At 40.3% G+C, this 22,127-nt stretch overlaps 3 protein-coding genes, 1 long non-coding RNA gene and 3 other non-coding genes across 8 annotated transcripts in view; 1 reads left to right on the plus strand and 6 right to left on the minus strand.

Annotated features, from left to right (window-relative positions):
- Positions 1-1,497, minus strand: LOC124392096. The gene is made up of 3 exons (XR_006927099.1): positions 1,121-1,497; positions 259-831; positions 1-134 (listed from the first exon to the last, which is right to left on the minus strand). It is a non-coding gene; the product is annotated as an uncharacterized LOC124392096 (long non-coding RNA).
- Positions 448-9,153, plus strand: ddah2 (dimethylarginine dimethylaminohydrolase 2). The gene is made up of 6 exons (XM_046858777.1): positions 448-575; positions 3,165-3,547; positions 3,892-4,065; positions 6,798-6,917; positions 8,308-8,451; positions 8,944-9,153. The coding sequence occupies exons 2-6, from the start codon at positions 3,260-3,262 to the stop codon at positions 9,058-9,060; spliced, it is 843 nt and encodes a 280-aa protein (XP_046714733.1). The 5' UTR covers positions 448-575; positions 3,165-3,259; the 3' UTR covers positions 9,061-9,153.
- Positions 8,284-22,127, minus strand: part of ppt2b (palmitoyl-protein thioesterase 2b) — a 21,367-nt gene continuing 7,523 nt past the window's right edge. Inside the window, exon 9 of one of the 2 annotated variants that reach the window (XM_046858775.1) lies at positions 8,284-8,302. The gene's annotated coding sequence lies outside the window, so the exon portion shown is untranslated. Of the gene's footprint in view, positions 8,303-20,627 lie in introns of those variants that run through there. The other variant, XM_046858774.1, reaches the window with a different exon arrangement.
- On the minus strand, positions 10,813-17,963 carry rps5 (ribosomal protein S5). Its single transcript, XM_046858778.1, has 6 exons — positions 17,860-17,963; positions 15,748-15,853; positions 15,212-15,421; positions 12,146-12,274; positions 11,213-11,311; positions 10,813-10,932 (listed from the first exon to the last, which is right to left on the minus strand). Exons 2-6 carry the CDS (start codon positions 15,850-15,852, stop codon positions 10,864-10,866), a joined length of 612 nt encoding a protein of 203 aa, XP_046714734.1. The 5' UTR covers position 15,853; positions 17,860-17,963; the 3' UTR covers positions 10,813-10,863.
- Positions 11,028-11,159, minus strand: LOC124393000. Its single transcript, XR_006927273.1, has one exon. It is a non-coding gene; the product is annotated as a small nucleolar RNA SNORA3/SNORA45 family (small nucleolar RNA).
- On the minus strand, positions 12,530-12,661 carry LOC124393001. Its single transcript, XR_006927274.1, has one exon. It is a non-coding gene; the product is annotated as a small nucleolar RNA SNORA3/SNORA45 family (small nucleolar RNA).
- Positions 15,592-15,723, minus strand: LOC124393002. The gene has a single exon (XR_006927275.1). It is a non-coding gene; the product is annotated as a small nucleolar RNA SNORA3/SNORA45 family (small nucleolar RNA).

The raw sequence follows: 22,127 nt of genomic DNA on the forward strand, positions 1-22,127 counted from the left end.
TGGTTGGTAAAATTGTTATTATTTTTATTTTATAATATTTGAGTCATTTTTATCAGCATGTTGTTGATAGATTCACTAATAACACAGTCACTCATCACTCTGCCATGTTGGACTCGTCTGTGTTTCTGGACCATCTGTTATACATTAAACACAGGATATACAATAAATGTGTTCAAAACACTGTGTAAAATATGTGTAAATACTAATATTTATTATGTGTTTTAAGTGTTTAAATGCCTAATGGAGTCAGATTCTTACCGACAATTTCTTTTTGTCAAGCGAATAAAATGATCACCGAATAAGTCATAAGAGTCGTTTTAAAAGAGTCGACTCAAATGAATCGGTTGAATGAGTCGAAATAGAGTTGGTAAGTCGGAGATGGGCCAGCAGGAGGAGGAATGGAAAGGGGGATGGGGAAGTGGAGAGAGAGAAAGAGAGAGAGGAAGAAAGGAGGGAGGGAGAGAGAGAGAGAGAGAGAGAGAGAGAGAGAGAGAAAAGGATAACGGGCTGTGTTGGGTGTGCGGAGAGAGGACATGAGTCAAATTCATCTGAACCGAGGCTTTCCTTTTATTTCGGTAAGATCAGATGTGTTATTATTTATTAACATTCTCTTTATTAATATATAAATAATATGTTTATTTATTAAAAGTTGTGATCAGAAAGTGCAAACAGCTCGGATCAGTAGTGTTCTGCGTTCCATTGTAGTGCGCATGCGCGAAGTTTTATTTTGCTTTAGATAATAAAGGAATTGGAGTGTAAGAGATTTTCTTTGTCAGATTTTTCTGACTTGAAGCTTTTTGGAGCAGATCCACGGGTTGATCTTGTGCAGCTCTGCAGGGAAAAACACATGGTTCTGGTTACACAATTCTGCATTTGATCCAAAAAAGTTTTTTTGCACTGAGAAACTAATGCTTCAAGCTTCAAGACAATAGTGTGTGTGTGTGTGTGTGTGTGTGTGTGTGTGTGTGTGTGTGTGTGTGAGAGAGAGAGAAAGAGAGAGTGAGAAAGAGAGAGAGAATGTGTGAGTGTGAGAGAAAGAAAGAGAAAGTGAAGCCTTGAACAATGCTCTGAAAGGCATTGTTTAACACACACACACACACACACACACACACACACACACCTCTCTCATGAGCAGAGGGAGATCGTCCGGTCAGCACTCATTCCTGCATCACTAAACATTTTCCTCCTGCTGGATCAGCGCTCTCTCTCTTTCTCTATTTCTGTCTCTCTCTCTCTCTCTCTCTCTCTCTCTCTCTCTCTTGTTCTGTCTGAATCACAGCTCCACTAAAGGATAAACAAGCACCACAGACAGTCCCTGTGAATAATTTGGAACAGACACATAATCTTTTGTTTTTCTTTTTAGCTAAACCCTAACCCAGGTTTTCTATGCAACTTCCTCAGTCCAATTACAAAATCACACAGGAATTGGACAGTGAATGAGTGGATGAAAGTTCTGTGGAGTCCAAATGAGATGTTTGTGTCTCTACCAGAAGAACTTGTGTAAGACAGAGAACAAGAGCGAAGATGTGATCAGACTCCCCTCACCCCCACACTCACACATGGAGGTGGAAGTTTAACGGTTTGGGGTTGTTTTGGAGCAGTGAAGGTTTCAGAAAGTGAAAGGAATCCTGAACCAACATGTCTCTCATTCCACACTTCATCACCATACAGTTCCGTCTGGACTGCGGCTCATTGAAAGCGACTTCACTGTACAACCAGACGAGGAGCCGAAGCGCACGTCTGAGTTCTATGAGTGTTATTTAGAGAGCAGACAGACGTCTGGAGTGATATCTATTATGGAACGACCTTCCCAGTAACCACACCTCAATCCTACTGAACTGCTCTGAGATGAAGAATCTCCATCTAGTGAAGAAGTTTTACAAGAGACAAAGCAAAATTTTTCATCTGAACGTTTGGAGAAATAAAGTGTCAGGATGCTGAGTGTGTAACTGTTCTTGCTAAAGGAGGATTTTTCACTGGAAACAAAGTAGAACATCTGAACATTTATAGATTTGTTTAGTCAAAGGGAATCTTCAATCTGTTACATTACTGTGTTTGTTGCATAGAAATGAAAACATGAATGTGTCTCTCAAGAACCAGGTGTTTCCAGCTGTCTTATGTCCACATGTGTGAGAAACAAACACCAACTAAAAATGAATGGACAGTCCACCATGCGTAACACCTCCACATCTCAAACGGTGATATTATCAACACCTTATAGCCTGCAGTGAACCTTTAAAGCACTTTAGTGATACTTACTGGTTTGAGGAACTACTGTTTCTTTGAAACCATTTGGTTTATGGGTCTTTGTTGCTTCTGAAACTCAGGGACCACCAAAAGTTTGTGGGGGAGTCGGTTCAGGATCTCATGTTTCAAGGAACTCTTTCGTTTGAGGTACAACTTTAGTTGAAATACATAATAGATTTCAAAGCTGTTGACTTTGAGAACATTGGTTTAGAGAAGAGTTGAGGAAAACTTGTTGTGGAAAACCATGTGGTTCAGAAAAGTTTGAGGAACCTGAAGCTTGTTGGTTTGGGAACCCATCAGTTTATGGGAAGTTTGTTTTTTAGAAACCCATTAGTATTGAGAATCTTGTTGATTTGGGGAACTTTGTTTTGGAAGTTTGTTTGTTTGGGACTACATCAGTTTATGGAAGGTTGTTGTTTTGAAAGACCTATTATCTTTAGAAGCCTTTTGGATTAGGGAACCTATCAGTTTGGGAAGCTTGTTAGTTTTGAGAAAACCCATGGTTTTTGGAAAGCTTTTTGGTTTGGGGAATCTGTGAGTTTGGCGAAGCTTGTTGCTTGGGAACCCATCAGTTTTGGGAAGCATGTTGTTTTGGTGAACCCATAATCTTGGAATGCTTGCTAGTTTGGGGAACCCATCCATTTTGGGAAGCTTGTTTTCTGGAAACATATCTGCTTTGGAAATATTGTTGGTTTGGGAAACAGTTTGTGGAACATGTCAGTTTTGGAAAGCCTGATGGTTTGGAAATCCACGATCAATAATTAGTTTTCTGTCGCAGGCCATCTGCAGTAAAAACAATAGTGTGGAATGTGTGTGGGGGTGGGGTGACTGTATATTACTGTACTAATAATGATGCATATCTCTCTCTCTCTCTCTCTCTCTCTCTCTCTCTCTCTCTCTCTCTCTCTCTCTCTCAGAAGTCAATGCTTTTTCTCTCAGGATTCCATTAGAAACCACGTTAAGATTGCGTGTGCATGTCCACGCCCTCTCTCACACACACTCTGAGAACGTTATGGCGAACGTGTGTCCGTACGGCCGATTCACCCACGCCGTGGTGCGTGGTATCCCTCAGTCCCCCAGCGTGGGCGAGGTGGAGGTGGAGGTGGCGAAGTTGCAGCGGCAGTACGGAGTGTTAGTGGGGACCCTGAGGCAGAAGGTGGGACTGCAGGTGCTGGAGATCCCTGCTGACACACACACCAACACACACCTTCCTGAGAGCTGGAGGATAGAGGACATGGCCATCATACAGGGGAACACAGCGCTCCTCACACATCCGCTCAACCAGGAAAGATGCCAGGAGGTAATCACACATACGCACCAGACACTGGTCTACTACGTAACATTTCCACACTAACGATTAGAGTTTTACACCGTTCTTGTCTACTTTCTGTGTAAATCTCTACAACTCCGATGGGAGATGTTCTAGGTATCACCTGCTGGGTGACATTCCAGCGGATATAAAGAATAACGGTTCAGGATCTAAGCTACCTTCTTTGATTCTTTAAAAAGTTTTATATTAAAATGAATGTAATTCAATGAAAATAGAACAAGATCAACTTTCACAGAAGACATTGGAGGTTGGAACTATGTGTGTGTGTGTGTGTGTGTGTGTGTGTGTGTGTGTGTGTGTGTGTGTGTGTGTAGGTGGAGGCAGTGAGGCGTGTCCTCACCGAGCTAAACCTGACCATAGTGGAGATAGAGGACGATGGAGCCACACTGGAAGGCAGCGATGTGCTCTTCACTGGGAGAGAGTTCTTTGTCGGTCTTTCCAAACACACCAACCAGCGTGGAGCTCAGATCCTCGCCGAAACCTTTCAGGTATACGCCTTGGGGAAGGGGTAGCTCAGTGGTTAGGATGTTGGACTTTTGTTTGGAAGGAGTTCAAATCCCAACACTGCTAAGCTGCTACTGCTGGGCCCTTGAGCATGGCCCTTAACCCTCAATTGCTCAGCTGTAAAACTGAGATAAATGTAAGGTGCTCTGGAGAAAGGCATCTGCCAAATGCTGTAAATGTAAGAACAAAAGCCTGAATATACAAAGACATTTGGTGCCACGCAAATGGAAGTCTGGTTCCTCTCAAGGATTCTTCCTCATACCTTCTCAGGCTCACTCATTATCTATAATAAACTTTCTTTCGGCTTCTCCCGTTAGGGGTCGCCACAGCGGATCATCCGCATGTTTGATTTGGCACATGTTTTTACGCTGGATGCCCTTCCTAACGCAACCCTCCCCATTTATCCGGGCTTGGGACCGGCACTAAGGCTTGTGCAACCCTAATGGCTGGGGTTGGTTCCTAATGATTAATGATAACTATAATAAATATAATGAATCATTATCTATATTGATCTATAAGGGACCGATTTATACATTTAACATTCATATTTATCATTAGTTTAGTTCTGTAAAGCAGCTCGGGGACAATGTCGACTGTTCAAAACGCTTATTATTTCTACACTCAAACTACACTCACGGCTTCTTCCCTGGATTTTATATGTGGGTGTTTTCCATTTATTCACTGGCAGCTTCGAAAGGATTCATGTCAGAGCTGATAGAATATCAAGTTCCTTCACTGCCTGCAGATTTCACGTTACATTGCAGCAAACCTTTGGAGAAAAGTGCATACGCCTGTGAGGCTTGACTTTGTTCTTTGACTTTGACAGCTTCAAACAGTGTTTTATGGTTCTTGAGAGACACAATCATGTTCTTTTTGTTTCTATGCAACAAACTCTAATGTAAGAGATTGAAGTTTCCTTTTAACCAAACAAATCTATAAATGTTCGGACGTTCCACTTTATTTCCAGTGAAAAATCCTCCTTTAGCAGGAACAGTTACACACTCAGCATCCTGACACTTTATTTCTCCAAACGTTCAGATGAAATATTTTGCTGTGTCCCTTGTAAAATTTAGACTAGATGGAGATTCTTCACTCCAGATGTCTGTCTGCTCTCTTAATAACACTTCCAATGAGCCGCAGTACAGACAGAACTGTATGGTGTTAAAGTGTGGACTGGAGACATGTTGGTTCAGGATTCCTTTCACTTTCTGGAACCTTCACTGCTCCAAAACAACCCCAAACCTTTAAACTTCTATCTCCATGTGTGTGTGTGGGGGTGATGGGAGTCTGATCACATCTTCTCTCCTGTTCCCCGTCTCACAAATGTTCTTCTGGTAGAGACACAAACGTCCTATTTGGACTCCACAGAACTTTCATCCACTCATTCACTGTCCAATTCCTGTGTTTTTGTATTTTACTGAGTTTGTTGAATAAAAGCTTTAGGAACATGCACAAACAGCGTAACGCATTTCTCCCAGCATCGGTTTGTACCACCAGCTGCACTGGAGGAAACTAAGAAGAACGTTCATATTGTTCATGCAGTTTATTTTTACAGTAGATGTTAAATAGTCAAGTTTTTCCTGCTTTCATTTCATTTTCAGTTCCTCTGTTTAATTTCGGGTCTCTTCTATTCCAGGACAATTTTTTTTCTGCCAATTCTGCAGCATGTGCCACCAGAGCAAATGTTTCTGCTTGGGTTCTTTGACACTAAGAACGAACTGAAACTCTGTCCTCGGGTTGAACTTCACATCCAGCTGACTCTGCTAATGCAGCAGTGTGGCTAGTTTGGGGATTTCCATAAAAAGTTTCTCAGCCTTTTTGGATCGGAGAGTTTGGTTGTAAACATGTTCCTCATCACTCTTTTGCAACGGCCTCCCTGTTGTTTTTGGATTGAGAACAAACTGATATCTTTTTTTATTTTATTTTATTTGGCTTCTACAGCATTTGTATTGTTTGTAATATTTTAAAATCCAGAGTTTTCAACTTTATAACATCTGTATGCAAATTCTCTTGCTTTGTGATTCCAGCACATCCATGCAGCATGTCTAAGCCAAGCCAGTGTCACTCACATCTTCTGCTCACTCCATCCAGTTTTCTAATCTGTTTTCTCATTGTTTCCATTCCAGAGTCTAATCACCAGCCAGTACTGTTCTCAACTGTGTGTGTGGTGGGAACTCTGAACTAGATCCAACATGTTGTTATTCTCAAACTTAAAACTGTTAAAAGCATCACCATACTAAATCTATACTCACCAGAACCTTCAACATGTCACCATACTTAATCTATACTCACCAGAACCTTCAACATGTCACCATACTTAATCTATACTCACCAGAACCTTCAACGTGTCACCATACTCACACTATACTCACCAGAACCTTCAACGTGTCACCATACTCACACTATACTCACCAGAACCTTCAACGTGTCACCATACTCACACTATACTCACCAGAACCTTCAACGTGTCACCATACTCAATCTATACTCACCAGAACCTTCAACGTGTCACCATTCTCAATCTATACTCATCAGAACCTTCAACGTGTCACCATACTCACACTATACTCACCAGAACCTTCGTGTCACCATACTCAATCTATACTCACCAGAATCTTCAACGTGTCACTATATTTATCAGAACCTTTAGAAATGTTTATTAACATGTGTGTGTGTGTGTGTGTGTGTGTGTGTGTGTGTGTGTGTGTGTGTGTAGGACTTTGCGGTGTCCACAGTTCCTGTGTCTTCTGGTACTCGTCTGAAGAACATCTGCTCAATGGGGGGTCCTGAGACCATTATCTTCAGTAATAGTGAGGGGGCGAGGAAGACACTGAGGGTGAGTGTGTGTGTGTGTGTGTGTGTGTGTGTGTGTGTGTGTGTGTGTGTGTGTGTGGTATGGAAGCTGTTTTGGATTCACTGCACAATGGAGGTGTATAATGCGTTTGTGCTGAGGGTATCATATCATCATGTACATCAAGCTCCATCAGAGCAGATCCTGACCCTGTAGCATTAGCCTGATTAGCACTGCTGCTGATGGAATCCAATCGCTGACTTCACCATCCTTGTTTCCTGTTACAATTAGATTAGATTTAAGAGTCTGAGTTCCTGCTCAAAGACTGTGAATATTCCCCAGATGTTCCTCTGAGATGTTGTCAGTCGGACGAGATTCATTCATCTGGGGTTTGTTCACGAATACATTCAAGTTTTACTCCGTAATCATACCAACTTTGGGTGAAGTCCGGTCAGGCTGCACTGAGAGGAGAAGATAATGGTCTACCATGGTCAATGTGGCTGATTTTACTCAATCTGGTTGATCCTAATCTTCCTCCAATCACATAGCAAGTCTGCCTCCTATTGGCTGGAATCAAAAACAAAATTTATAACCAAGTATGTTTACACACACATGGAATTGGACTTGGTATCAGCTTCCAGTGCAGAAGTACAGACTTAATATAACAAAATATAAGTAAAACAGACAATTACATAATGCACTTTATACAGATGTGGGAATATTATTTAAATGTATGTACAGATGTTATTTACAAGTGTGCAGTTTATAAAGGGACGATTGGATTCTATGTATAAATGTGACAGTTATGATGAACAGTATGTAGTTATGAATATTTAAACTGTTCCTGTGGGAAAAACCTGTTTTTGTGTCCATCTGTTCTGGATGATGAAATCCTGCAGCAACAATGATGCAGGACGGAGCGGCTCAGGTCTTTACACGATACTGGGCGTTGTTGGGCGTTGTTGTTTTTTAAGCGTTTTAGTGTGGACAGTAGAGAGAAAATGATGTTAGAATTGGAAAAACCACAGTTTACAGATCTGTCCTGATTTGCGTGGGCATAAAAAATGTTCTGTTATTGAAGTTTTGAAATAAATACAAAAAAAGAAGCAAAATTGGACCGCAGCGACATCTAGTGTTCAAACCAGGAACTTCTTTTCGCCCCTTTACCTAATAACAAACAATTTCATCAGGTAAGATCAGTTCAGACCCTTCAGATAATTAGATATATAAAAAAACACGTGCCAATGTTTATATTGTGAATTTTCTGTAAGGTAAATGTGTTTATTTAATGGTTATGGAAGGAGTCTCCAGTGTCAGTGTTTTGTAAAATTCAGGACTAAAGTTAGTGTAAACTTTTTCCCACATATTCAGGATGGAGGAGTTCACACTTTCCGTGTGTGTGTGTGTGTGTGTGTGTGTGTGTGTGTGTGCGTAGGTGATGGAGCAGTTGACCGATCATCACTATGACATCTTGTCTGTAGCGGAGGACGCTGCTGCTAACTGTGTGTACGTACGCGGAGCAGGTGAAGCTGATTATCTGCTTCACCCCACACAGGACGAATGTCCCAACAGTGTCTCTGTGAGTTTCACGTGTACTCTAACATCACGTCTACATACTCAGCAACACAGAACAGGATTTCAGTACCTGCGTTCATTACCTTTCAGGAGTTTTTATATCACTTATACAAAAGGTTCTTCAAACTTTTGTACACCAGGGACCACTTTCATTTTGTAAGCATTCTGAGCAGAAGGTTCTGTAGAGTCTCATGGATGTTGGCTCCTAAAGGCCAAAACCAAAAACTGTGAATCTGTAAATTAGGGTGGAAAATGAATGAATTATTATTTGGTGATTGAAACCAGGAAATTGAAGTGAATCTGTAAATTGGACTTAAAAAAAATGACGCTACCAATTGGTGGCGTTTCTCTTCTGACAATCAGAAACACACTGCAGCATAAGTTTCTCCTCAGAGCTTCCACCACAATGTGGTAGCTCTATAATCTCGTGCAGTCCTCCTCAACCAGACCCGTTCTCCCTCCTGACGCTGTTATCTTCTCAATTTCTTCCCTTCAGGCCTTCCAGAAGTTACAGGGCTATAAGCTGCTCCCTACATCGTGCAGTGAGGCGTCCAAACTCGGGGGGGCGCTGTCCTCTTTCTGCCTGCTCATCAACAGGAAACTCCCATACTAACTCCATTCACTTTGCAAACACACACACACACACACACATAGACTCTGTATACAATTTATACATATATGCAAATAAAAAATAATTTCATAATCATTTCAGTTTATTATTTATACACTTCTACTCAGCAGGGTGATTAAAATCAACACTAAGAATGAACACGAAGGAGATGACGAACATGTGCAGGAGAATGAAACCCTGACCTTCACCCATGAAAAGTACATCACTGTGGTACTATTCAGACTGAAGTTCATTCAGAAGGGAGAACTTTCAGTACTTTTACTGCAGTAGTACTGCACAAGGAGCAGAACTTTTGTCTCAGGAGCAGGAACGGTGTAGAGTCCATCACTGTGAGTGAGTGAGTGAGTAGATCTGTCATGCTAACCAGGAGAACGTGGTTGTGATGATCCATGGTGGATAAAGTGAAACATTTTGCTCAGTAAGACGACGAAGAAGAAGGAAACATAAAAAGCAAAAGCAGATTCACCCAGAGGGCTTTGTGATCATGGGGTTCCTCTGTGATCTTTCAATGATTAAATTTTTTTATTTGTGCTTTTGGAAATAGTTTTTTAAAGTCTGGGAAAGAAAGAAACTGAAGCGAATCTGCAAATTGTAGCAATTTTTTTTTTTTTTTGCCTTCAGTTTTCTCTTAATTAGGTCAGTAATTTAATTATTCATGATTTTAATTATAAACTTCATACTTTTGCAAAAAAATATTTCTTCAAAACCCTTTAAAAAAACTTCCAAAAAAATGGAGGGAAAAATTAATTCGAGGTAAATTATAAACAAAATGGCGGCCGTAGTTTTGAACCGTATATTAGCATTAGCATGCAGCCATTTTCATCCTCATTGATTTATCTTAAGTTAACTTGTCACTTATTTTCCAATGTTCACATTGTTTTATTTTAAATAGATGTTTATTACCTCACCTTCAGGTTTGATTATCAGTAAATTCCAGTTTCTTCCCCAATAAAACAATCAACTTTATTTACTAGTAAAATCAAGTAGATTTATTCGGTGGGGTTTAGTTTCTGTAACACTTCAATTTACAGGCAACAATACAAACAACAAAATCCACACTGAAGCACTTCAGTTACTTTCAATTGAAAGAGTGTGGAGTCCAAATGGGACATTCTTCTCTAACAGATGATGTGATCAGACTCCTTCACTCACACATTGAAGTGGAAGCTTCACGGTTTGGAGATGTTTTAGAGCAGGGACGATCACCATACATCATACAGTTCCTTCTGTACTGCGCTGAAGCGTACGTCTGAGATCTATTTAGAGAGCATATATAACTGCCTCCCCAGTCACTGCACCTACAGCCCACTGATCTGTTCAGAGATGAACATCTTCAGCTGAATGTTTGGAGAAACTGTCTGGATCCTGAGTGTGTAAAGTTCATGCTAAGGGAGGATTTTTCGATTAAATCAAATGAAACATCTGGATTTTTATAGATTTGTTTGTTTACATGATAGTTTGTTGCATAGAAACAAAAGGAACTCATGTGCCTCACAGAAACCATTAAACATGTAGTTTGTAGGAACTCTAGTTCTTTGAGAACGGTGTTTTACATGCTGGTAACCAAACATCGTGAAGTGAACAGGAAAATAAAGTGCTACAGTACTGCACATGAATTAAAAATTCAACGCTTCCTTTTAAATAAAACAGATCGTTTAGGGTTATTATGGGATGGAGTCATGTTATAACAATGAATAGTTTGGTATTGTGCTGAAATCAGAGACACAACAATCGGAAGTTTCTCCAAATTTATTAGATTTTGTAGAAAGCACGAGCGGTTTGGTTTTAACGGTTGGACTTGGCCACTCTCTCCAGCTCGTCCTTCTTCTTGATGGCGTACGAGTTTGACGAACCCTGAGAAGCAAAAAAAAAAACACAGTAGAACCGTAAATATATGAAACGTTTAAATGATTAAAGTATGGTGTAAGTGTGTGTGTGTGTGTGTGTGTGTGTGTTTCTGAGCTGGTGATTGGCTGGGCAATGGAGCAGCAGCAGCCAATGAATAAGCAGAGAGTTTAATCTACGAGAGCTCTAGCACACCAGGACAACAGGGAGTGTCAGGATGTGACTCTAGCCTCGCTGGGATCAGCTCTCCCAGATTTCCCACAATGCCCTGCATGACTACATTGCTCACCTTAGCGGCGTTGATGAGCTCGTCAGCCAAGCACTCAGCAATAGTCTTGATGTTCCTGAAGGCGGCTTCTCTCGCCCCGGTGCACAGCAGCCAGATGGCCTAAAACACACACACAAAATAGATGCTGAAAAAACAATAATCTTAATAAATGAAATGATGTGGAGGTGGAGTTTTTGTATCTGAGCTTGTGATTGGCTAAGCAATGGCAAGCAGCAGCCAATGAACTGACAAAGATTTACTCTACGAGTTCTGCAGCGTGCCGAGACCACGAGGAAAATGTCTAGACAGGACTGAAGGACTCGATCAAGGGACAAAAATGTATACAAATGTACTTGTTTGTTTAGCTTGAACATCATGTTAGCATCAGGGCTACATACATACAGAACCACATTTATTAAATCCATAACATTTAATTGACTAAAAGGCTTTTCAGCTTTACATGCGAGACAAGAAACTTCAAACACATGCTTGTGATGAAGTTAATTATAGTCTACGGTCAGAAGGTGGTATTTCACAGCGAGTTTTTTTTTTTTCTTCCACTAGATTTTTGTGGAGATTCCTTCAACTACAATGACGTTAGAAAAGTCAGGCTCTGGTGTAAGTGAGAAGATGAGGAGGCCTGGTGTGCAGTCAGAATGAAACATTTCATTCCAACAGGGTTGGAGCTCTATAGCAGGAGATCTTCCACATCTTTCAACTAATGGAAAGCATATCTTTGTGCACAGGGGTACCGTCATGTTGGAAGAGGTTTGGGTCTCCTAGTTCAAATGAAGGAGAAATTTCATGCTCCTTGATCCAATGGTGTCAGATACAACCATGTCTTAACTTTGAGGGACCAGTTTGGAGAAGAACCACATATGGATGGCCACGTATCGTCTATCCTTCAGCTATAGACAACAAAGTGTATATGAAGGCTGAGTGTAGTGTGTGTACCTGGTTGACCCTGCGGAGTGGGGACACGTCCACGGCCTGTCTCCTGACCGTTCCAGCTCTGCCGATACGGGTGGAGTCTTCACGTGGGCCGCTGTTGATGATGGCGTTCACCAGGACCTGCAGGGGATTCTGTACAAATGGAAGTACAACATCAGTACAGTCACAGAACTACTCTAAACACCACCTCATGCACTTCAAATGTAAATATTCATTCATTTATTATATATAATCTATACGACACTTCTGCACCCATGTGTAAATAACTATGCCTCAATACTATTCTCTCTCAGTTGTTATACTGTTTAATGTACAATATCTAATTGTACAAACTGTCAAACATCTGTAAACATCACAAATAAAACTCCACACACTGTGTAGGAGACGTTCTGTTTCTGAGCTGGTGATTGGCTGGGCGATGGAGAAGCAGCAGCCAATGAATAAGCAGAGAGATTAATCTACGAGAGCTCTAGCACACCAGGACAACGGGGAGTGTCGGGATGTGACTCTAGCCTCGCCTCACTCCTGGAGCTGATCAATTCTGTGATGAAGGATCTCAAACATACCACCGTCACTTTCATCACTCCGGTGTGTGTCAACACTATTACACTGTACTCTACACTATATCCAGTGTGCATGCTCCAGTGTATAAACACCACCACTCCAGGGTCCTCTCCAATATAGTACAGTGTATAAACACCACCACTCCAGTGTCCTCTACAGTATATACACTACAGTGTATAAACACCACCACTCCAGTGTCCTCCAATATAGTACAGTGTATAACCACCACCACTCCAGTGTCCTCTCCAATATAGTACAGTGTATAAACACCACCACTCCAGTGTCCTCTACAGTATATACTACAGTGTATAACCACCACCACTCCAGTGTCCTCTCCAGTATATACTAGTGTATAAACACCACCACGCCAGTGTACTCTACAGTATATACTACAGTGTATAACCACCACCACTCCAGTGTCCTCTCCAGTATATACTAGTGTATAAACACCACCACGCCAGTGTACTCTACAGTATATACTACAGTGTATAACCACCACCACTCCAGTGTCCTCTACAGTATATACTACAGTGTATAAACACCACCACTCCAGTGTCCTCTACAGTATATACTACAGTGTATAACCACCACCACTCCAGTGTCCTCTACAGTATATACTACAGTGTATAAACACCACCACGCCAGTGTCCTCTACAGTATATACTAGTGTATAAACACCACCACTCCAGTGTCCTCTACAGTATATACTACAGTGTATAACCACCACCACTCCAGTGTCCTCTCCAATATAGTACAGTGTATAACCACCACCACTCCAGTGTCCTCTCCAGTATATACTACAGTGTATAACCACCACCACTCGTGTCCTCTCCAGTATATACTACAGTGTATAAACACCACCACTCCAGTGTCCTCTACAGTATATACTACAGTGTATAACCACCACTCCAGTGTCCTCTACAGTATATACTACAGTGTATAAACACCACCACGCCAGTGTACTCTATAGTGTATATACTACAGTGTATAAACACCACCACTCCAGTGTCCTCTACAGTATATACTACAGTGTATAAACACCACCACTCCAGTGTCCTCTACAGTATATACTACAGTGTATAACCACCACCACTCCAGTGTCCTCTCCAGTATATACTAGTGTATAAACACCACCACTCAGTGTCCTCTACAGTATACTACAGTGTATAAACACCACCACTCCAGTGTCCTCTACAGTATATACTACAGTGTATAAACACCACCACGCCAGTGTACTCTATAGTGTATATACTACAGTGTATAAACACCACCACTCCAGTGTCCTCTACAGTATATACTAGTGTATAAACACCACCACTCCAGTGTCCTCTACAGTATATACTACAGTGTATAAACACCACCACTCCAGTGTCCTCTACAGTATATACTACAGTGTATAAACACCACCACTCCAGTGTCCTCTCAGTATATACTAGTGTATAAACACCACCACGCCAGTGTCCTCTACAGTATATACTACAGTGTATAAACACCACCACTCCAGTGTCCTCTACAGTATATACTACAGTGTATAACCACCACCACTCCAGTGTCCTCTCCAGTATATACTAGTGTATAAACACCACCACGCCAGTGTACTCTACAGTATATACTACAGTGTATAAACACCACCACTCCAGTGTCCTCTACAGTATATACTACAGTGTATAACCACCACCACTCCAGTGTCCTCTCCAGTATATACTACAGTGTATAACCACCACCACTCCAGTGTCCTCTCCAGTATATACTAGTGTATAAACACCACCACGCCAGTGTCCTCTCCAATATAGTACAGTGTATAAACACCACCACTCCAGTGTCCTCTACAGTATATACTACAGTGTATAAACACCACCACGCCAGTGTACTCTACAGTATATACTACAGTGTATAAACACCACCACTCCAGTGTCCTCTACAGTATATACTAGTGTATAAACACCACCACTCCAGTGTCCTCTACAGTATATACTACAGTGTATAAACACCACCACTCCAGTGTCCTCTACAGTATATACTACAGTGTATAAACACCACCACTCCAGTGTCCTCTCCAGTATATACTAGTGTATAAACACCACCAGTGTCCTCTACAGTATATACTACAGTGTATAAACACCACCACTCCAGTGTCCTCTACAGTATATACTACAGTGTATAACCACCACCACTCCAGTGTCCTCTCCAGTATATACTAGTGTATAAACACCACCACGCCAGTGTACTCTACAGTATATACTACAGTGTATAAACACCACCACTCCAGTGTCCTCTACAGTATATACTACAGTGTATAACCACCACCACTCCAGTGTCCTCTCCAGTATATACTAGTGTATAAACACCACCACGCCAGTGTACTCTACAGTATATACTACAGTGTATAAACACCACCACTCCAGTGTACTTATCACTTCTACTGCAGTGTGTGGATGTCACAGTGTACTTACTACATCAGATTATGAAACAGTACTACACTGCAGAGAACACCCCCATACGCACCTCTCCAGTGAGCAGGTGGATGATCTCGAAGGCGTGTTTAACAATGCGCACGGTCATCAGCTTCTTGCCGTTGTTGCGTCCGTGCATCATCATGGAGTTGGTGAGACGTTCCACAATGGGGCACTGGGCCTTACGGAAACGCTTGGCAGCATAGCGCCCTCCGGAGTGAGGGAGGTACTTGGCATACTTCTCCTTCACAGCAATGTAGTCCTGGAGCAGAGAAGAAAAAACAAAGCGGCGATGATGATCCAAGGTTTTGTTTTTCCTCTTGGATGCACTCCAACTTGAAACTACAGGCATAAAACTGTTTTGCAATAAATAAAAAAAGTTCCTTTTTATTTTAATTATAATATTTAGTTTAAACAGTATAACAGCGTGAAAAGTGTATCTGAGCTGGTGATTGGCTGGGCGATGGAGAAGCAGCAGCCAATGAATAAGCAGAGAGTTTAATCTACGAGAGCTCTAGCACACCAGGACAACGGGGAGTGTCAGGATGTGACTCTAGCCTCGCCTCACTCCTGGAGTTATGGACTCACCTGAAGGGAGATGTCATTAATCTGCACGTCGTCTGTGCTCCATTTCCCGAACAGCTTGATCTCGGGCGTCTCGGCTACAGCCGGCGCAGTCTCCCAGTCCGCCATTCTGACCAGAAACCAGCACACAATGAAGTAACAGCTCCAATTACTCCAATAACAAGATAACCTACAGCTCCTGAGTTACACTGTATCCTTCGTTCTGCTTTTACTAGTCAGACAATACTTGACCTGGTGCTTCTCAGTTTAAAGCCCTATTGTGACGCAGTATTAATCATTAGGTGGACTTGTTTGAACGTCCTGGTCCATGCACAGAACAAACGTTCTAAATAGAAATCCGCCCCGTTATATATACACATATGAATTGAAAATAGGCTTATGGAAATTTACATGACAGGAAACTTTCCATGGGAATTAAATGGAAATAAAATGGGAATTTACAGAATTGCAGGTAAGCCAATAACAGGGTTGTTAAAATAATCTTGCAGGATAAACAACCAGATTTAATGCAATATCAGTTGAACTTGAGGCCACACCCCCTACATGCACTTATTGAGTCCTGCACACAAAGTAATATAAAAAAAAAAAAAATGCCCCTCTGTACAAGAATTCACATGAACGACAAATATTACATGCATTTATGGTTAAAATGTCCTCAAACTGTGCGTAAAAAAGTAACAAAAAATGTGATGAAAAAAAAATCTGTTTTTGTTCATTTGCATGGCAGCTTATGACCAAAACTGCTTTTTATTTTTGTTAATTTATGACTGTTTAAATACATTTCTATTTATTCTTCATTAATTTCTTGCAAATATCCAACCTGGAATACTTCCAAAATTTCCCAAATGACATTCCCATGAAGGTCCCTGGAAACTTGCGTCTCCTTTTGCAACCTTAATTGAAAACTCTAGTATTTAATACACATTTTAACCATATTCAACTTAACAAGCAAAATCATACAGACAAAAACCTGAAGGCCAAAGATGAAAGAAATGCCAACCAATTATTTTAAAAGTAGATCAATGAATAAATAAGTGAATTTGGGTGTGAATGTGCCTTCATACATTTATAGCTCTTTGTAAAAGTTTTGGGCAGGTGTGGAAAAAATATGGTATAATGTCAAAACGCTTAAAAAATATATATATATTAATGGTTTGTCATAACCCTACAGAGCCAGAACTTCTCAAGACCTATCTTGAGCAGGAGAACTAGGAGTCCTGGAAGTAATAGCTTTGGCTCGCACAGAGCTTTGATCTCAACATCGAGTCTGTCTTGGATTACATGAAGATACCAGGGATTTAATGCAGCCTACATCCACAGAAGATCTGTAGTAGGTTCTCAAAGATGTTTGTAACAACCAACCTGCTGGGTTCCTTCAAATAAACTATGTGCAAACCTACTTAGAAGAACTGACGCACATCAAATAGTGATTTGGATATTACTATCTGGTTATCTACATCTAATTAAATTGATATCGCGTTCTCACATGTGCTCCTGCAGAACTAAACCCTCTCAGGACCGGGTGGAAGATGAGAAGAACCACAGGGGATACTATATCTTCATTTTAACCAGGATAATATGGTAATATGGAGCATAATTCAGGTATTAAAAGCTACTTACACCGTTAATAGACGGTTAAACAGGCTTATTAAAGCAAATTGGGCTTAGAAATGTTATAAAACTTCAAAAAGAACAAACGCACATGTGTATTGCGCATGCGCAGTACAGCCATGCTAATACAGGCCACGAGAGCACTGAAGCTAGGAAAAAAAATATTACCGTATTATAACACTAAAAAACGCGGTTCTAAGTATTTTTATATGGACACGTTTATATATAATTTAAATAAGTTATATGGTGATTATATGTATATTATATATAATTAATACTCGTAACTCGTATCTCCGGAAAATAATGGCGGCCGCCGCCTCGCGCACCGCGTCTCGCGCTCAACCGCCTGCCATTTTAATGTCTTTTTAAACCTTTTTTTTTGGTGAATTTATTCTCGGAATCTCTGCATTTCCCTCAGAAAACCTTCACAAACCTGTCCGGGATTAAATGGTCCTGTTTTATATCGTGTAAAAGGCCAAAAACAGACATAAATCTCCCACTCACCCGAGTCTGAAGTCCGCACTGGTACTTCTCACAGAGAGAAAAGGGGTTTCCGAGCCGCGTGCAACGCGAACATCCGGTCTCGCGCCGGAAGCCGGAGAGCTCAACGTCCGGTTTGGGTTGTCGGGAATTGTAGTTTTTCTTTTATTCTTCAATCTTCTACAGAATTATTGACTACAAATTATTTTTATTTAAAGTATTATTTACATTTTTTTTTATTAAATACATTTTTTATAGTATAAAATATTTTATTTTTTTAATTTTATTTTTATAATGTGTTTATAAATGTAATTTCATAAATAATTTACAGTAGTTTTTTATGGTTTTACATTTTTATAATAGTTTCAGTATTATAAAAGTTGTAGTTAGGATGTGTTTAAATTGTTTATTATTTTGTATAGTATAAGTGGTAACATTATATGCTATTTTATGTTGTTTATTTTGTTTTTAAATAAGTTTTAAATAATTGTTATAAATTCTAGAGTATAAAAGTTATAGTTATGTGTTTTGTTTTATAGATTTTATAAAGAAGGATATATAGAAGTCGTTTTTTGGTAGTTTTATAGTTTTTAAATCGTTTTCATAGTATAAATGGTGTATAAATAACCTCCACCGAAAAATAATTTTAATTAGTAAACATTAGTTTTATTAATTTCATAAATCAGTACCGAAATCTGCCATGATGCACACAATTAACCGTCTGGGGTCGACAAACGCACAGACGCATAACGACAAAACTCATTTAATTTACTGTCTTATTTGATCGTACAGATAAAAGCAATACATTATTCGAATCTGTAAAGGGTCCACTTTTATTTTAACACACTCATAATAACAAAAAACTGTGCTTTTGTAAAGTAAAAATAGCAGACAGGGGGCGCTCTCTGCCATTTCTCTTCACAGACACACAAATAAAACAACCTAAATCTCAGTGAATATTTTTCCACATGAATATGTATTAAATTATTTAGAATAGCCTTTTTTCTTCATTTCATAGCTTTTCTCTCGGATGTGCTGTTGCTTTAACCAATCAGATTGTGACTTGCTGACTCCCAGACCATCTACCAGACGTCTAATAACATCAGCATTTTTATATCCTTTGATTATATGGTCAGCGAGCGCACTAGTCAGAGCTCGCAAACCGCATCTGTAGCAAACTGTACAAGCTTAAATACTGTATATTCATGTGGATTAAATCGCTGTTTGTTTATTCCACAATGACTGAGAGGAGAAGAAATTGATTTGGTCGCAGAGACACTTACAAGGACACAAGGTACAAGATGTACTTTTCGAGAAAATGTTCTTCAGTAAAAAGTAGTGATTATTACGAACTGTTTTAGTGTCACGCTGGTAACTGAACTGGCAGGTCTTCCCCTGAACGCTTCCCCTGAATGCTTCCCCTGAACGCTTCCCCTGAGGTGCTTGTTCAGTCTCTTGTCATTTCAAGACTCGACTACTGCAACTCTCTGCTGGCAGGTCTTCCCCTGAACGCTATTCGTCCACTGCAAATGATCCAAAACTCAGCTGCATGACTTGTGTTCAATCAGTTCTTCCACAGCCCAAGTTCTCCCACAGATCTCCCACTGCTGCGCTCCCTTCACTGGCTTCCAGTAGCTGCACGTATCAGATTCAAAACACTGATATTTGCCTACAAGGCCAAAAATGGACCAGCACCATCTTACCTCAGTGACCTCATCACATCTCGCACTGCACCACGCTGTCTGAGATCCTCCAGCACTGCTCGACTGGTTCCACCTTCTCTCAGAATGAGAGGTAAGTACACTTCAAGGCTCTTCTCTGTTCTGGCACCGAGGTGGTGGAATGAACTTCCCCTAGATGTCCGTACAGCAGAGACCCTGACTATCTTCAAGCAACGACTGAAGACCTACCTCTTCCTGAAATACCTAAATTAGCACTTTCCAAGTTTGTAGAATTCGAGTTATATTTATATTGAGTTTGTAATCTTGTGTACAGTGTAGATTTATTCATTACTAGAGACTCAAAGCACTTTTGTACATCGCTCTGGATAAGGGCGTCTGCTAAATGCTGCAGATGTAAATGTAAAAACTGAACTTCACATCATATTAATATATTAATAAGCAATAATTAAAAATGTTGTTCTCTAATGAATGTATCCAGACTGAAGATCCACCATGTAGAACACAAGCAGGGAAAAAATGATGATGATCAGGTGATCAGGAATGTCTCTGTTCTCAGTCATGTTCTCATCACTGACTCCCTCTGTCTCATCCACGTTAACCCCAGACTTCTTACTGCCTTCTGCCTGCTCATTGTGAGCTTCAGAAACTAGTCTACATCTGTGGTGAGAGAGAGAAATGATGCACCAGTGGGAGAATGAAAAAGCTGCGCAATGACAGGAAACATGTTGAAGGGCTGAAAACGGCACGTCATTACTTCTCATATCTTCTCTATAACATTGATGGTTTTTATAGACGTGGCGTCATAATGATGTTGTTAAGAGGTGGATTGATTCAAGCAGGGCATCACTGAAGGTCTGGGGGTGAAATGTACGACCCATCACTTCTTTGTTTTGTCGGATAAAATCCATAAATTTTCTATTTCATTAGTATTTTAACTCCATTACTGAAATTCAGGTAACAATATTCACTGGCATTTCCATTTTCTTGCTTTACGATACATAAAGTGGAGCCGTACTGATTTGACGTGAAGGAAACTAACCTTTTTTGGTACAAAGCGATGAACATCACACATTTACTCAAACTTAAATAAAAACAGAGCACGAAATAATACATGATTTCAAAAATCAGTTTATTATCAGTTTGCAAAAAAATATGATTTTAAACACTGGTTAAATCTCTGGATTACTGACTAAAAGGTCGTTTGTTTGCGCCCCAGCACCTCGAAGCTACCACTGCTGGGGCCCTTGAGCAAGGCCCCTAACCCTTTCTGCTCCAGAGACACTGTTTTATGGCTTTCCATTTTCCTCAATCTGACTGAATTCAAGACAACGGCAGAATCTCCGAACAAAACGTTTTTGTTGTAAACGTGTAACAAACACAATAATGAATGTCTGCATTCTGGATTTTTTTCTCTCAGATTGTCCAGATTATTTCAGATTACTCCACACAACCCTTTCTGGGCGGATCAGAATTTGGAAAAGGCACCAGGAGTTCACCACAGCTTTATTATTAGAAGAGAAGATATTCTGAATCCTGAATTCTTCCAGATGAAATGTCTGAGAAAGAAAAAATCCAATTCTACCGTTTTCTTGGTTTTCAATGACGTCGATAATGAGACGCTAGTCTGTTATTTTGTTGTTATTGTTTTACAGCTCAAACTTTATTCGAATAAATCTGAAGTGACAACGTTTAGGCAACAGGTTATAATGTTTTAAACGTATCCAGACGCAGAATTTCCTTTCTATATGAATATATATAAATATAAAACAATGATAATTATGGCTTCAAAAACGACAGAAAGCTAAATTTAGTAATGGGATGTAGAGAATGATGGTATTAAAAATGAGCTTTTTTAGTGCTGAAAATAAATCAACCAGAATAAATCCTTCATACTATTATTATAATAACAAAAATAAGAAGTTCTCTAGGAGTTTCAACAAAGACAGACACGAGATAAAACAACCAACAAACAAACCTCGCATCCAAAACTGCCATGTTTTTCCACCCAAGACACTGTTTCGAGGTGTAAAAATGTTACTGAGATTCATTCATCTGAAAATCCCTTCAAATCAAATAACCACTAAAACATTGCGCGTTTTTTTTTTACAGGTCCCAATAAAATTTCGATCATAAAAATGAACGTAGCGTAACGTACGGTTACACCAGGCTAATGCAGCTAACGCACGTCCCACATTTATCTCCCGCGTTAGCGAACGTTCCATAAGGCTACGGCCACGCTGTGATTGGTGAGGGACCTGCAAACCGGTTGGATTTGACGAAACATCGTGATTCGATTCATTCTTTTAATACTACACGTAAGTATTTACCCCTAGTGCTCCTCCAGCGTCCATTCTGAGGGTATTTAAAGCAGAGTCTCTCTATGAGTTTTCTGACAATCCTGATTGCTTCTTTCTTATAAGCTTTTTAGATTGGATCAATCTCTGATCTGATTAATGTCTAGATTGTGATCAGACAGAGGACTGGGATTTGACTGGATATCTGTTCCAACACATTCAGGCTCTTCAGAGTTTGCGTCAAGGTTTAAAGAGTTTAATTCATTGTCCTACCAGTAGGTGGACCTTTGCTTCCATATCTGAAGGGGTTCAGAAG

Source organism: Silurus meridionalis, chromosome 10 (genome assembly GCF_014805685.1).
Source record: "Silurus meridionalis isolate SWU-2019-XX chromosome 10, ASM1480568v1, whole genome shotgun sequence".
In the NCBI taxonomy this organism is placed as follows: Eukaryota; Metazoa; Chordata; class Actinopteri; order Siluriformes; family Siluridae; genus Silurus; species Silurus meridionalis.

What these genes read in the sequence shown, in the direction of transcription:
- ddah2 (XM_046858777.1), top strand. Translation starts at nt 3,260, where the DNA reads ATGGCGAACGTGTGTCCGTACGGCCGATTCACCCACGCCGTGGTGCGT. An exon ending in ACCAGGAAAGATGCCAGGAG is followed by an intron (nt 3,548 to 3,891) that starts GTAATCACACAT and finishes GTGTGTGTGTAG; the next exon opens with GTGGAGGCAGTGAGGCGTGT. An exon ending in TCCTCGCCGAAACCTTTCAG is followed by an intron (nt 4,066 to 6,797) that starts GTATACGCCTTG and finishes GTGTGTGTGTAG; the next exon opens with GACTTTGCGGTGTCCACAGT.
- rps5 (XM_046858778.1), bottom strand. Translation starts at nt 15,852, where the DNA reads ATGGCGGACTGGGAGACTGCGCCGGCTGTAGCCGAGACGCCCGAGATC. An exon ending in TCCACCTGCTCACTGGAGAG is followed by an intron (nt 12,275 to 15,211) that starts GTGCGTATGGGG and finishes CCATTTGTACAG; the next exon opens with AATCCCCTGCAGGTCCTGGT. An exon ending in CACTCCGCAGGGTCAACCAG is followed by an intron (nt 11,312 to 12,145) that starts GTACACACACTA and finishes TGTGTGTTTTAG; the next exon opens with GCCATCTGGCTGCTGTGCAC.